The sequence below is a fragment of the Urocampus carinirostris genome, chromosome 13, assembly GCF_059441175.1.
Source record: "Urocampus carinirostris isolate Australia breed hairy pipefish chromosome 13, RoL_Ucar_1.0, whole genome shotgun sequence".
NCBI classification, from domain to species: Eukaryota; Metazoa; Chordata; class Actinopteri; order Syngnathiformes; family Syngnathidae; genus Urocampus; species Urocampus carinirostris.
Genome location: NC_142361.1, coordinates 5181723 through 5197267, shown reverse-complemented (window position 1 = coordinate 5197267; position 15545 = coordinate 5181723). Strand labels below are relative to the sequence as shown.

Here is a 15545-nt window from a genome sequence, read left to right as displayed (position 1 = left end):
TCGCACAATGGCGTGCCGACTCCTCCCATGCGCGTGCCAAGGAAGCCCCCCCACTGTGCGTCGCGATGTCTGGAATACTCAAAACAACACCGAGCGTTTCTACGTCATCAGGGCCTTGTTCTAAAACCAACGACTGCAGTCCTCAGTCTGGATGTGCTGATTATCTTATCAGAAGTACGTCCCATTCTGTAAACAACGTCTTCCACCACTCGTGCCTGCTTTCACTGCTCATTGAATAAAGGCACAGTCAGTAAATAACTACAGCATTAAACTCAATAAATTTAACTAGTATTCAATCATATAAAATCCTTTATAGTCAAATGTATAAACTCCTTCAGTCTTAAACTCGGTCGCCTTTTTTCTAATCACTATTGTGTTAAATATGGTGAAACTTGACTTGACTTGACTATTCCCTAATAAGGACATTAAACAGACTACGATAGCGATAAACGTTTTGTCGGAAACGCAGCGCTGAGAAAAATATTTTACACAAAGGAGAGTCAGATTTTGCCGGAGAGTCGAATTTAGGCACAACACTTGTTAAGTTGATATTCCCCATTATTGTACTATTGTCCATATTTGGACTACACATTTTTTGGATCCCATACCAATCAGATATTTGATTAAAATTCAAATACCAGGCGAAATAGCTCCAAAGACTCTTTTTAACATAACCGTATTTGTTCCTGGCGTCATCAAAAGGGGTGTGGCCTTTCTCGCATCCACTTCCTGTTTGTGCGGGTGAGTGGGTCACTGGTTAAATTGTGCCGCTGGTTAGCGAGTCACTCGCCGCCAAGATGTCTGCCACAAATTAACCGAAATGGAGTCGTGTGACTCGGACATAGAGTGCGATGAGCAGCAGCAAGAGCCTCTTCTTCGCCGCGGTTCCAAGGAAAAAATCCAACCGGGTAAGTGGACGGCGGGACGGTTTGTTGCTAGCTTAGGCGCGCCATAGCTAGTCAGCTGACATGTATTGTTTAACGAAGTCTGCTTGTTGACTCCGCACAATTTGGAAGGAAACATATGGTGAATGCCAGGGGAAAATGGTTTCCAGCCAAGAGTACTGCTATAAATGCTCGTAGAGACTAGTGACTGACGCTTGTGTTGCTGCTAATTGTTATTGAACTACTTTTTTTAATCGTACTTTTTCTTTTGTTTTTGCATTATTGTTCTGATGCATTAACAAGTTAGACTTGTCCCCAAACATCACCCTGTAAGTATTTGTACTCGTTTATCTCGACATACAAAAAAACTATTTTTTTTTTTATCCTGGAGTGACATGTCCAGTCTAGACAATTCATATTTATCTATAGGACTCTAGTCCTTAATCGCAAAAAGTCTCAAATGGGTGCACGACCACCATTATAACATCCCCTGATCTCAAACCTCCACAACACCCAGGCAAAACCCCCTAAACCTAAGCATGAGGTATATTGAGAAATCTTGAAAAGGAGTTTCAAGATGACGAGGCTGACCAGGCTGCAATGAATGTTGCAAAGTCATCAACAGACAATACAGTCAACATCAACATTAGAATATATAGTAACTTATCATTAAAGTCAATGTATCGTATCATACAATATTTAACATCCATCCATTATCAGCACCGCTTATCCTCAGTAGGGTCGCGGGGGTGCTGGAGCCCATCCCAGCTATCTGCAGGCAGTGGGCAGGGGACACCCTGAACTCGTTGCCAGCCAGTCGTAAGGCACACAGAGACAGACAACTCACTTGCTCATTTATACCTAGGGACAATTTGGACCGGCCGATTAACCTGACATGCATGTTTTTGGAATGTGGGAGGAAACCGGAGTGCCCGGAGGAAACCCACGCAAGCACGGGGAGAACATGCAAACTCCACACAGGAAGATTTGATCTCACGACCTCAGAACTGTGCCGCTTACACGCGAACCACTGCGCCGCCGTGCTTTCTAATATTTAATATATCATATCAGAATGTATAATTTGTCATAACAGACAATGTACCAGTGTTGTGAATAACAGTGTTATTTATAAGTTATTTTTTTTCAGTAACGGGGTAATATGATTATTTTTTTCCGCCGTTACCGACGGTCAAAACGCCAACGGCGGCGTGCCCCTGCAAAACTGACGCCATTTTCGGTGTGGTGGTGTTCCGCTTTTCCTCAGAGTTGTTTAAGTCACGTGTTTTCTGATCATGTCACTATTCAAAATAAGTCCCACCATTTAGTTGGATAGCAATTATGAATATGGTATTTATTCATGCGCTAAAAGAACATGAATGAAGGAGGTATATATATTCCTAAATTGCACAAATGCTTAAATGAAAATTCTCTCTATACATAATGTGAATCCACCCCCTGCACTAAATTATATTCTTGCATTTGCCCTATTGATTTTGTTGATCCATTAATTTAACGCGCTGACTTCCATTTGCTTATGGTGACACAACCAAATCCAGTATGCGCATATAAACTAACGCCCTGATTGTAGTATTTTATTTTCTAGTTGTAAGTAGGGCTTCGTTTCAAGCAGCTTCACGTTTTTTCAACTGTGGCTGCAGCCGCCTTCTGTTAATCCGGTCCTGGTTAGCCCCCCGTTGGCGACTCTCTGCGTGATATTCAAAATGCATTTTGGAAAATTATTGTTTTTTTGATGGAATGAATACATATTTTATCCAAAAAACATTTACAATTTCCTCATAGTTTGAATGTTGAAGGATTTGAGATGACCTCAATCTGGGGACCTTTGTTCGGGTTGCTGTCTATAAATCCTTAAAAGAAAACAAGGTGTCATACGATTACACAACCGCACTACGTAACATCACAATGTCGATCGGATTTTGATTAATCCTGCAGCCCTACTCTTCAATTGAGTATTTGATTTTAAAAAGTAGTGAAGTAAAATACCATGTTGTTACGGCGCGTTACCGTACTTGTTACCAAGAAGAGTAATTGCGCTCCAGGAACCCATTACTCCCAACACTGGCTGTACCTGACGGGTGAAGATTTGCTTATGCAATGTTTTTATATATGCATTTTTCTGTTTTACAGCTCCAGCATGTTGCTCTGCGCGCTATGCTCTGGCTCTTCTCTCCTCCTTCGGCTTTTTTGTGGCGTATGCCCTGCGTGTGAACCTGAGCGTGGCTATGGTTGACATGCTCAACAACACCCACTCCACGCTTCACAATCACAGCAGTTCTGTGTGTCCTGCCCATCCCAGCCCCGCTCGGCCAAAACACAACCACACTGTGAGTTGCTGCTTTTGATTTGCGGCTTGTAAGGGTACCATTCAAAAAACCTTTGTGCGCTATAAGGCACCCCGGATTGTTAAGCGCACACCGCAAAAAGTTTCTTTTTGTCATATTTTTTCGTCCATAAAGCGCATGAAATTGAGAGACTACAGTAAAAGTTTCCGTTAGTATGGGTCGCTAACCCAAATCGCATAACAGTGTATGCAACGGGAATCAAACCCGAGCAGTGGCAATGAGAGGGCACATTATCACTAGACCACCCGTGTAACAGATGACGGGCATTAGAGGAGGAGTATCCAATGTGGTGCCCCTTAAGTACAGCTGAGGTGCCCACAGACCTGTTCTGGAAATAGCTCACCAGTGCTTGGTCATTGTGTTGTTCTAGTTAAAGGTTCATTCTTGCAATAACATGTTAACAACATAGTAATAACCTAAGTTGCTATTTTAGAAATGCATATAAAACTCTGTACCTTTCACACTAATTTGTAACAAAAAGTAGCTTTCAGGTTGAAAATAGTTGCTCACCCTTGCTGTAACTAAACAAAACCATGATAGTAGGAGAACAAAGCTTTCGTTAGAAAACTTTTTGACGAGTAAAAAACTATAAAAGAAAGACAACATGGAATATTTCAGGACACTATAGATTTTTTAATTCAAAGTTTACATTCATACTTTAAGTTAGTAAACCTTTTTTTCCCTTAAACAATACTCAAATATTTATCATATGAAACATTGTTTATTCCTGTGTTTGCTTTCCAAAAAAATGCAAAAGCCAACCATAAAGACAAACCAAGCAACAATACGTTAACACTCCTAGTAACATTTTTTTTCCCCAGATGTATTTAGTCTCAATTTTTCAATGCCACAAATTACTCGCGTCTTTTTTTAAATACATTGACCATTCACAGAAATCTTGTCTTTATAAATCCCATTAAACATTTCCTCATAATAAAGAAAAAACACTTTTCCAAGATTAAATTGTTTTTCTTCAACTGATTCATCTCTTTTGTCACAGGCCAGCGTATACAACTGGGGTTCTGAGACACAAGGCTGGATCCTGGGCTCGTTCTTTTACGGTTACATCCTAACCCAGATCCCTGGGGGTTACCTGGCGGGCCGCCTGGGGGCCAAATGGCTGTTGGGTTTGGGCATCCTGGGGACCGTTGTGTTTACGCTCCTCACACCCCTTGCGGCGGACTTGGGCGCCAGCTACCTCATCGCTGTCAGAGTCCTGGAAGGTATTGGGGAGGTATGTCAGAAGCGTGGAAACCTTGGAGAGTCCAATTGGCAAAAACATTAACGAGAGTTTTTTTGGTATTGGTCAAAATGCCAAATGTTAAAGTAAATTGGGAAAAAAAAATCATAAATTGTATTGAAGGTCATCTCAAATCCTTAAACATTCAAACTATGAGGAAATTGTAAATGTTTTTTGTATAAAATATGTATTTATTCCATCGGAAAACCCAATAATTTTCCAAAATGCATTTTGAATATCACTCAGAGAGTCGCCAACGGGGGGCTAACCCGGACCGATCAACGGAAGGCGGCTGCAGCCACAGTTGAAAAAAACGTGAAGCTAGCCGACCAAAAAAGCCAGGCTAGCCTGGAACCAACAAAGAAAAGCGGCAATGGCAACGGCGATCAATGCAAAGCCTGTCGGGAATAAACCAAGGGACACGGCAAAACCAGCATTTATGCCAGGCTAGACAGCCAAAGAACACATTTTTAGAATAAGGGATCCCAGTTCGAATCCCGGCTTGTCCGTGTTACATGTCGAAGTGTCCTTGGGTAAGACATTGAACCCCCAATTACCCCCAATAAGCAGGTTAGCGCCTTACATGGCAGAGATCACGGCCGCTATTGGGAAATGTGAAGCACAATGTAAAGCGCTTTGGGAAGTCATTGACTTGAAAAGCGCTATATAAATGCAGATCATTTCATTTCATGGTGGGGAGCCAACCAGTAGCAGACAAAACAGGGGAGCTAGCTGGCAAAAACGGATAACAACGGAGAAGCACATGACAAAAAACACAAATTAAAAGCCTAAATCGCCAACCTCCAAACAGAAATGAGTATTCAATCGCTGTCTGTTTCAGAGTTGGCCCCATTCGTTGTGTAAATGGGATTTGTCATTATGAAGGTGTTATGTACCGTCACCTTTGAGACTTATTTCTCGAGTCCCTTGGCGTGTGGAATATTTTGCAAAACATTTGCATAATTGTTGGGTGGAACACTACATGTTATGTGCCTGATTAAAAAAACAGCTTGGTGTAATACCTTTTAATAAATTTGACGCATTGTATCTTTTTAGGGAATGACTTTCCCCGCTATGTACAGTATGTGGGCATTGTGGGCCCCACCCCTGGAGAGAAGCCGTCTTCTCACGATCTCCTATATTGGTGAGACACATGTCCATCTGATGGCGTGTCAGCATATCATGATTGATCCTTATATGAGGGCTTTTTTGCTTGTATGTGTCTGGTAGGAGCCCAGATTGGCACTGTGGTGTCGCTCCCCCTGTCCGGAGAAATTTGCTTCTACCTAGACTGGACCTACGTTTTCTACATCTTTGGTAACAGCACTGATAAAATACATTTAACAGGATGCTGTTTGTACTTTTTAATCCAGACTCTATGTTCGTTTTGCACTCAAAGGTGCAGTGGGTCTGTTGTGGTTTTTACTGTGGGCATTCCTGGCGTTTGACGGTCCAAACACTCACCCATGGATCTCGGAGCAGGAGAGAGTCTACATCACGGGCTCGCTCAAGAAAGAGGTGAATTGCTGTCTTTTGTCACACACAAAAAGCTAAGTTAGACTGAGGCATTGCATTGTCTTGTAATGCAAAATGAACAGTTAGGACACAACACAACTAGTTGAGCAGAAAACATCATCAAGGACTTGACTGCATTTTGTTACTGCTCACCTTGCACAATGTTGACCTTTTTTTGCACCAAATGCATATGTTGACCATTTTTTGCACTATGATGACTATTTTTGCACCAAATGCATATTGCACAAACCCTATGATACCAAACTGTAGGTAACATCCTATATGCCGACATTTCTTGAGTAAATTTTGTGTAAATTATAACTACAACCTTATCCTCCTTGTTTTATAACCTTATCTTCTCTGTTCCTTTATCTTCTTGGGTTTTTTACCTCACTGTGAATGTGTGAAACTGGAGTGTAATGCCCAATTTCGTTGTCACAATATGTTAACCCATTTTGTAACAATGACAATAAAGGTATATTCTATTCCATTCTTAAAAAAGTGTTTGAATTTTGCCACAGATTAAGTGGAAAACCCTGTAAATCTTAATTTTTAAGTTATTTAGCAACTAAAAGTTGAATATATTGATTATTTTCATGTTACTACCAACACATTAGGAAACAATGTAAAAACAAAATTAGGTCAAACAAACTTTAAATTCAGAAAGTATCATTTTTAGAAAGACATTACAAATGCATTTGTTATCTAAAATTTGACAGATGCATTTATACCTAAAAAATCTGAATATTATACTGTAGAAGTTTATCCACGATGCACAAACTTGTCACTGCTATTTGCCATTCATTGATATGATATACATTTTTGTTTCATGCTTTATTATTGTTTCCAGCTGTCGCCGGTTGGCAGACAAATCCCCTGGCGGGCCATTGTGACGTCACGACCGCTGCTGGCCATCGTGGTTGCTCACTTCTCATACAATTGGACATTCTACACCCTTCTCACCCTGCTGCCCACCTACATGAACGATGTACTTGGCTTCAGCATACAGCAGGTGGGGACACAGACAAAATTCTCTCATAGAAGTCAATTTGTTGAAATCCTTTCTAGATCTATTTTTCCTGCTTTTGCATCGCCGTCAAGATTAAAATTATCAACCCAGGCCCAGAAACCCAGCCACCCCTCCCCCCTTGTTCTTTAGTGTGAAAATAACATGTGAAGTGGTATATGGTTGAATGGTTGGGACCTTAACCACAAGGGTTGTAGGGGAACCAATTCCTGTGGTGTTTCTTGGGCAATTACAGCCTGGTGGCGCCCATCCATCTTCAGGCCAATATATTTTTCCAGTTGTGGTCAAACCGGGGACCTTCCGCGTGTTAGGCGAATGTGCTAAGCACAGACCTACAGAAAGATTACCGGTAATAAAAGAACGGAGACTCAATGACACAATAATTTGTTAACACTTTCACATATACTTTACGTCTCACCGGAGTAGAAGTCAGACCCCCGGCCAAACTATAAATAAAAACAACTGAGACTTGGAGTCCAGAAATTACGGTTAGTATACCATAAAACCTCATGTAGTAACGCTCACCTCTATGTATATTCAATGTTATCTATTGTATCCTGTGTATAAGGCGCACTTTTAAATTTCTGGGCAGTTAAGGGTTTTTATAGGCCAGAAAATAGGTTAATTTGATTGGATTTCTGTGAACTACTCATTCATTCTATTGGTCCACTGTTGCTTTGCATACTTAAATAAGAATAAGCCTCACTGTAGTGAAAGTCTCTGTGTTTAAAATGTAATCAGGAGAAGCTTGTCGTCCGAAATTTTTGGTAGTTGGCAGGGCTGCAAGATTAACCGAAATCTAACCGGCATTGCTATGCGAAGTTGTGCGGTTGTGTAATCATAACATTGCAAGTTTTTTTTTCAAGGATTTATAGACGGCAACACTAACAAAGCTCTCCAGAACAGGCAGCTGTTTACTTAAATTTAACATCTTAATGATCCTGTAAAATTCATCCAAAATTTAAATCCAAGTCACACCCAAAGTAAATAGAATGTTGTTGAACTGTTTGTTGTATCTCGAAGTTTTTGGTTTCTTTTGAAAGGTCCCACTCTGAGTTTTTTTCTCCAACTGAAATAATCCCTGTAAGGGCTGCTAAAATTGAACAATGTAAGTTGTAACACACAGAAATAGGAGGCTATTATTCTTGCCTGAATTTTATTTTGCAATCACATGCAAGATAACTGGGCAATTTAGCTGGAAAACCGCTGTGACAAATGCATGAAGCCTTACCTCGTCCCTGCTCAAATTTGATCACAGTCTGTAAAGTAATTTTATATATATATATATATATATATATATATATATATATATATATATATATATATATATATGTGATACAAACAGTAAGTATTTGGCATATTTTTCTAGGGATATGTCTAGGCGTTTCCAGAATTGGCCATTGGGAAGAACTGGTGACATCATACACACGTCTTTGCGTCTCAACAGTCTGTCGGCCCTGTCACCAGTAATAACCCTTGCATAACTGGGTTTTTATTCTTCATAATCTTTGAAAATAAATAAAAAATGTAATATCATATTCCAGGTATTCCTCATAACACATGTGAATTACATGATGCCATCAGTATTTATTTTTTCCCCCCACTAATTGTTGACCCTTCTCATGGAAGAGTGTATGTACTGGTAGGTCATGCATCCAAGGGTTAAGTACTTACAAAAACTAGCTGAGAAAATGCATTTTCCTTTGAAAATTGCATTTATATTGCAATTGTTTTTTCCCTCCAAATCCTGCAGCCTTATAGTTTTTCTATTTATTGTCATATGAGGAGCTAACCTGCCATTCTCTTTTGATCAGAACGGCTTGCTGTCTGCCCTACCTTACTTGGGCTGCGCTCTGATGGCCGTGCTAAGCGGCCAGCTAGCTGACTACTTGCGGGAAAAGCGCCGTTATTCCACCGTCTCGGTCCGCAAATGCTTTTCCCTTGTGGGCATGATCGGACCGGCAGTATTCCTGTTGGCGGCCGGTTACACGGGTTGCGACTTCACGCTGGCGTTGACATTTCTCACCATTTCCTCTTCGTTGGGCGGCCTGTCGGCGTCCGGCTTCAACATCAACCACCTCGACATCGCACCTTCGTAAGTACTCCTTATTTCAGGGGTCTCAAACTCATTTTAGCTCAGGGGACACATGGTAGAAAAAGCATTTTTTAAGGGGGCCGGACTAGTAAACGAATGGCTTAAGAACAGCCTTAGTTGAATGGCTAGGGATCCTTAGGAGGCACACAATTAAGTTATGATTCAGGGATGTAAGATTGAGTTTTAAAATTATTATTTAGGGTAGTTTTTCCTCAGTATTTTTTTTTTACCTTCAACTGCATTTGTAAAAAAAAAAAAGCATCATAATTGAAAAATTTCCCCTCTTGGTAAAGGGACAGTGTGTATTATTTAGTGCCTCTCATTCATTAAAAAAACAATATTTATTAAATGCATTTTTAAAATTCTTAGTAAGTGGAGGAATTTGCATTAGTTTTACATATTGTTAGCCTCACGTAGGGGGAGCTGACATACCACTTTTTCTTAGCTTTTTTCTCTTAGTTCTTTTTTCTTATTCTCCTTTTTCTTTATTTTTCTGTATTTTCACCCTTTGTCTTTATTTCTTTTGCCTTCTTTGTTCATTTTCCAGTTTTGTCTTTTCAATTTTTATTTTTGCTTGTTTGTTTCTTTATAAAAGGCTGGTCCAATACACAATACAGTGACATCTAGTGGTCAGCTATTGCTCTCTCTTTAATTTAATTCTTAGAAACGCATGCAAACTCGAAAGTCACAAAAAGGGCACACATTCATGTAGGTACAAATAATTTAAATCAGGGGTTCTCACCTGGTTTGACATGAGGACCCACCATCCCAACCTCATTACAAGCTACAACCCAAATCAGGAAAAAACTTCTCAAATGTATTGAACAAAAGGCAGTTTATAGAGATAGTAAAATATATTTACTTTGAAAAAAAAAAACCAGAGCAAAACCGAAACGTCTTAAAGTAATATTTCCTTCAATGGTCAAATAGCTGCATTCTCAGTGGATTTTCAGATATTGCCGGGGGTTTTTTGTCCCAATTAACTGCGATAAACATATTACAGTATCTGGGTTTTGCCATGCTCAACATGTGTAAACAAACTTAACGTTTTTTTTCTTTGGTGTGAAATAACGGGCATGAATTCTACATTTGCCAAAGCAAATTATTACTTTAATGATACAAAAATGCTTTAAAAGTATTTTGTTTCTGCTATTTCTTTCAATGTCTTCTAAGTAAATAACATCAAATGTTCTCTGGTTAATAAATGGTGGTGACTAGCTTTGGCGACATCAAGGTGGACACTTTTGAAACTGCCGGTTGTTGTTTGACGTGATGCATCTATTTTTTCATATATTGGTGGGCCTCATCTGGTCCCCAAGCTATTAGATTGACACCCCTGGTTTATGTGCAAGTAGACCGGAACAAACATTGTACGTCTGGTTTTGGCAGGTACGCTGGCATCCTGCTGGGCATCACCAATTCCTTCGCAACCATTCCTGGTATGGTAGCACCAGTCATCGCAAGAAGCTTGACTGTAAATGTAAGTTATGTCCCTGGTTTTGTTTTGGGGGTGATGAAAATGTCAAGTTCATATTGTGTTTGTTGTTTCAGAACACAATTAAAGAATGGCAGTTGGTCTTTTACATTGCAGCCGCCATCAATGTTTTTGGAGCCACCTTTTACAGCATCTTCGGGCAAGGCAATGTACAGGCTTGGGCCGTCTCCTTCAACACTCAGGACTGACACTAAAAGATGCTTTGGGGATTTAATGCTCAAGGAGTTGAACAGTGAAATCCTATTGGTATTGAAGATACATTCCAGGCACAAGTGCAATAGTTAAAAATGGAAAATAGTATAATGTTGCAAGTTAAGGGAGCTATACGGAATTTTGAGCTTTTTAACTCTGACGCCATCTGGCGTAGAGTCATGATTGATTGCAAGCCATAGTCAGCTCGTTCACAATGCGCCATTTTTTCCCCTCAGTTTTTGGTTACCTTGTTAGGCTTCTTTATCCGTTATTAAAGATTTTTCTATTTTTGTTGTGGGTCTCTGGGCCTTTTCTCTGCCAGTACACCACTCAATTCCTATTTTGAAAGATGTTAAAAACAAACCTCAAAATCACTTTATAAATCAATCAAAGAGTGTTTTGTTACCTACTAATTACGGCTGTTAAAAAACATCGGCAATTTTTTATTTTAATATTATTAATTATTATTACATCTATCGTGTTGGGGTCAGTTTCAACACATAGATATTTGTTGTTAGTTCAAGAACAAGGCTAAAGATCCTCTTTTCAGCATTGGAACATTACAAAAAAAAAATTGTGCAGAAATTTTACTTTAAAAGTAATATGTCCGGTCCATGTATTATTTCTGTTTTGGCTGAAACTAGTGTTGAAAAATCTTTTATTTTTATAGCTGGGTCGAAACTGACTAACAATACAAATGTAAAAATTTCAACTAAAGCATTTAATAATGTATATTCATATTTTTTTCTTTATTTTGTTTAAATAGACATTGGTGATAAAGTCAAGAAGGCTTGATAAAATTAACAAATGTGTTTTTTTTGTATGCGATTAAAATAAGGAATCTGGTCGATGGCAACCCAAACACAAAAAAGGGTGAACAGAGAAAATGTTAAACTTTTTAAGGATACCTCAAATCACCCTCTCCACTTTAAAGTCAAACGTTGAAAAATGCACTACTGCTAAAAAAAACTTTGTTGTTTAAGTACTTAAAAGACAGCTGCTAGTTTTAACAAATACAGCACTAAGTGTGCTTCTCGGCTAGCCAGTCAACTCCCGTAGACCCAAAATGTAGTTTACCAATTGACAATGTGTTTTTAGGCCCTTTCACAATAACAGTGAGGTGCAAAAAGCACAAGCTGATAAAAATCAGCTTGCGTCTTTTGCACTGATGCTTCCTGTTTGATTTTGTTAGTCGCTTTTGATGTTCTGTTTCCTTTTTAAAAGTATCTTTGTTTTTATTCAAAATGTGATACTAAGTTGCACCATTTTTATACTTCTCAGTTGCAGTATAACGGAAATGAAAGGGATCACTAACTGTAAAATATACAGCTTGTATTTTGTGGAGGAATCAATACCGATACTTGTTTAAAGTACTTCGTATTAGAAGCAACAAGAGTCTTGTTTCATGTTTTTTGAGATATAATTTCTAAGTCAAAAAGCAAAATTCCACATGTGCCTTATTAAAGCTTTAAACCTACGTCACACTTTGATCTGCATTCCAACGTTTTCATATTTCTTCAAATGAGAATGAATGTCCATGAATAAAAAGGAAATTATAAGGGAGTTCTGTGCAAATGTTTGTTAATGTGTATTTTTTGTCGTACAACCCAAAATGCGTTAAAAAGCACAAGAAATAATACAAACTACGGAGGGTCAAAGTGACCAAACTGCACTATTTTACTTCTCATTCTTTAGCCCAGTGTCGCAGGACATTTTTTTCTATTTTTTTGTGTAGCTGTAGAGATGGAGGGATAGATGTCGGACAATTATGTTATGCAAAATAAACGCAAATTTCTTGCCTTACGGGTACCGTATTTTCCGCACTATAAGGCGCACCTAAAATCTGTTTTGTTTTGTTTTTTTTTTAAGCTCAATCCGGTGCGCCTTTTATATGGATCAATATTGAGCCGCGACAGGTCTCGCAACTTACGGTATGCAGCCACCGACTCCATTTTTTGCGTAGAAGTAGTAGTGCGCTGTGCATACTGGGAAATATTAAACAACGATTCTCTTTTATTTGTGCGTTTGTTTAAAGACCCTGAAATAGATCCTATTAAGAGACACGCTTACAACACAGAGTTTAAACTCAAGGCGATCAGTCACGCAGTAGAACACTGAAATAGAGCAGCAGCAAGAGAGTTTAACATTAATGAATCGATGGTGCGGAAGTGGAGGATGCATGAGGATGAGCTGTTTACGTTTTACATTTAACAGTTATTATGTTATTGCTTTATTGTTATTGTTTTGCACTTGTTATTGTTTTTGCACATTAAGAGTGTCACTATATTGCGATTGCACTAACGTTCAATTTACCATAACAGTATCTGACGTTTTTTTGCGTGTTGACTAAATGGAGGAAAAGTAAAATGTTATGCCTTGCTCTTTAAAGATTTGTCACGAAAATGCTTAACCTCAGAGAAAATAATAAAACAGCTGTTTATTCATTTTGGGAGTGAATGGAGTTGTGGAAAGCTTGTTTGTTATCTATTAATAAAGTTTGACTAACCTATCTGACTGATTTGTTGACATTCCCTTTAGCGCAGCACCATCTAATGGTTGCATAACGTAACTACTGCCTCTACTGTAGCGCCTTATAATGCCGTGCGCCTTATGTATGGAAAAAGTTTTAAAATACATCATTCATTGAAGGTGCGCCTTATAACACGGTGCGCCTTATAGTGCAGAAAATACGGTACTTAAAAATGCATGTTAATATGCTAACTCATGTATTTTTGCTTTAGAAAAAATATTGTTTTTAATGACTTATTTAGCACCTTCTAGTGGTTAAAATTACACACTGTCCCTTTGACAAAACATGTAAAAATAGTAGGATACCTGAAACCTAATAAATGAGGATGTAAAGAATTTTTGAATCGACTTGTTTGATGAAGGGCAACACGGCTGAGCAGTGGTTAGCGCATGTGCGGCACAGTTCTGAGGTCATGGGATCAAACCTTCCTGTGTGGAGTTTGCACGTTCTCCCCGTGCTTTCGTGGGTTTTCTTCGGGCACTCCGGTTTCCTCCTATATTCCAAAAACGTGCATTTCAGTTGAATTGGCTGGTCCAAATTGTCCCGAGGTGTGAATGAGCGAGTGAGTTGTCTGTCTCTGTGTGCCCTGCGACTGGCTGGCAACCAGTTCAGGGTGTCCCCTGCCCAAGAACAGCTGGGATGGGCTCCAGCACCCCCGTGACCCTAGTGAGGATAAGCAGTGCAGATTTTTTAATTATTATACAGTAGCATCAATAATTAAAAATTATTAAAATGTAGTCTGTAAAGAATGACATTACATTTTTGAATAATACATTTGAAAGACTCAAAAATATTTTATTAAGACGAGAAATCCACATTGTAAAGTGGACGGATGTTTAATGAATATCTAATCATGACAGGATTGTGCTCTGTTTTGTCTTTTGTTTCTGTCGGATTAAAAAAACAATGTTTATTTTGGTTCTGTGTAGCAACGCCTGTGTCATTGCAAAACGAAGTTAATGAAGTTATGTGTTGTAAAAATCCATGGCCTACATATTTTCAGAAAAGAAAAGTGTTTAGCTATTTTTTGTTACACGCAGATTCTACAAAATTCAACTTTTCATCCATCCATTATCTGCACCACTTAACCTCAGTAGGGTCGTGGGGGTGCTGGTGCCCATCCCAGCTATCTTGGGCAGGGGACACCCTGAACTGGTTGCCAACCAGTCGCAGGGCACACAGAGAAAGACAACTCACTCGCTCATTTACACCTAGGGACAAATTGGACCAGCCAATTAACCTAACATGCATGTTTTTGGAAAGTAGGAGGAAACTCACGCAAACACGGGGAGAACATGCAAACTCCACAGAGAAGGTTTGATCCCATTACCTCAGAACTGCCGCACACGCGCTAACCACTGCACCACTCACTGTGCTGCCCTCAAATTCAACTTTTATAAAGATGTATTTAATACAGTCAACTCAAAACAAATGCCCCGTCAACTGATTTTGAATTATTTTAAATTCCAGACTGAGAGATCGTATTACATAAAACACTGAGACAGTAAAAAGTACAGCACATGTAGATTATGTGTGCACAGTCAATTTTGAACTTTTCACATACCTGTCAACCTCAACCAATTGATCCCCTAATTGCCCTCATTAAGCGATAACAAACCTTACAGACCCAACGTGGCACACATTTATTCACAGCAAGACAGTCTATGTAGAATACTGCGACAATGTTACATATTAGCCAACTTTTTTTCTAATTAAAACGTGGCAGTTCTGGTTATTGCTTTGATCTTCACTGTGGACTCATTAACTTTGAGGAACCCGATAAAATAAACTGCTACAAAAATTGCATTCTATCACTGTTTTGGTAAAAGTTTGCCATTTCCGGTTTTAAATAAGCACATGTTTTTTTCAAAGCCCCCCCATTGTGTGATATTTATACACCTTTCATTGCCTTCACAGTGTTTCTATCAAGTCTGTATTACTTATTATATCAGCAAAGTATGTTGTTATTTACTTTGCTTCAGCTAACTGTTGGCGTGTCGCCTAAAAGCCATAAAGAGATGCTCCTAAAAAAAATACATGCATCATTAAATGTAACTTATAAATGACTATGATTGTCTGCCCAGATTGTTTGCAATGCACGCCTGTTCTTTTTTTTTTTTTTTTTTTTTTTTTTAACTCATGCATTGTTTACAAGGCTACCGTTGGCAGTTAGGACAAAACGGATATTTTGCCGATATAATAAG

General features: G+C 39.0%; 1 protein-coding gene across 1 annotated transcript; it reads left to right on the top strand.

The window, feature by feature from the left end:
* The first annotated feature begins 721 nt into the window (after nt 1-721).
* On the top strand, nt 722-13199 carry slc17a5 (solute carrier family 17 member 5). The gene is made up of 10 exons (XM_088351667.1): nt 722-908; nt 3033-3229; nt 4248-4481; nt 5544-5631; nt 5718-5804; nt 5887-6005; nt 6853-7014; nt 8844-9124; nt 10514-10604; nt 10676-13199. Exons 1-10 carry the CDS (start codon nt 821-823, stop codon nt 10805-10807), a joined length of 1479 nt encoding a protein of 492 aa, XP_088207793.1. The 5' UTR covers nt 722-820; the 3' UTR covers nt 10808-13199.
* The last annotated feature ends 2346 nt before the right edge of the window (nt 13200-15545 follow it).

Bases quoted from the DNA above. Each gene is read 5' to 3' on its own strand.
- slc17a5 (XM_088351667.1), top strand. From the start codon at position 821: ATGGAGTCGTGTGACTCGGACATAGAGTGCGATGAGCAGCAGCAAGAG. The intron at 3,230-4,247 runs GTGAGTTGCTGC...CTTTTGTCACAG, and splicing joins GGCCAAAACACAACCACACT to GCCAGCGTATACAACTGGGG. The intron at 6,006-6,852 runs GTGAATTGCTGT...TATTGTTTCCAG, and splicing joins CGGGCTCGCTCAAGAAAGAG to CTGTCGCCGGTTGGCAGACA.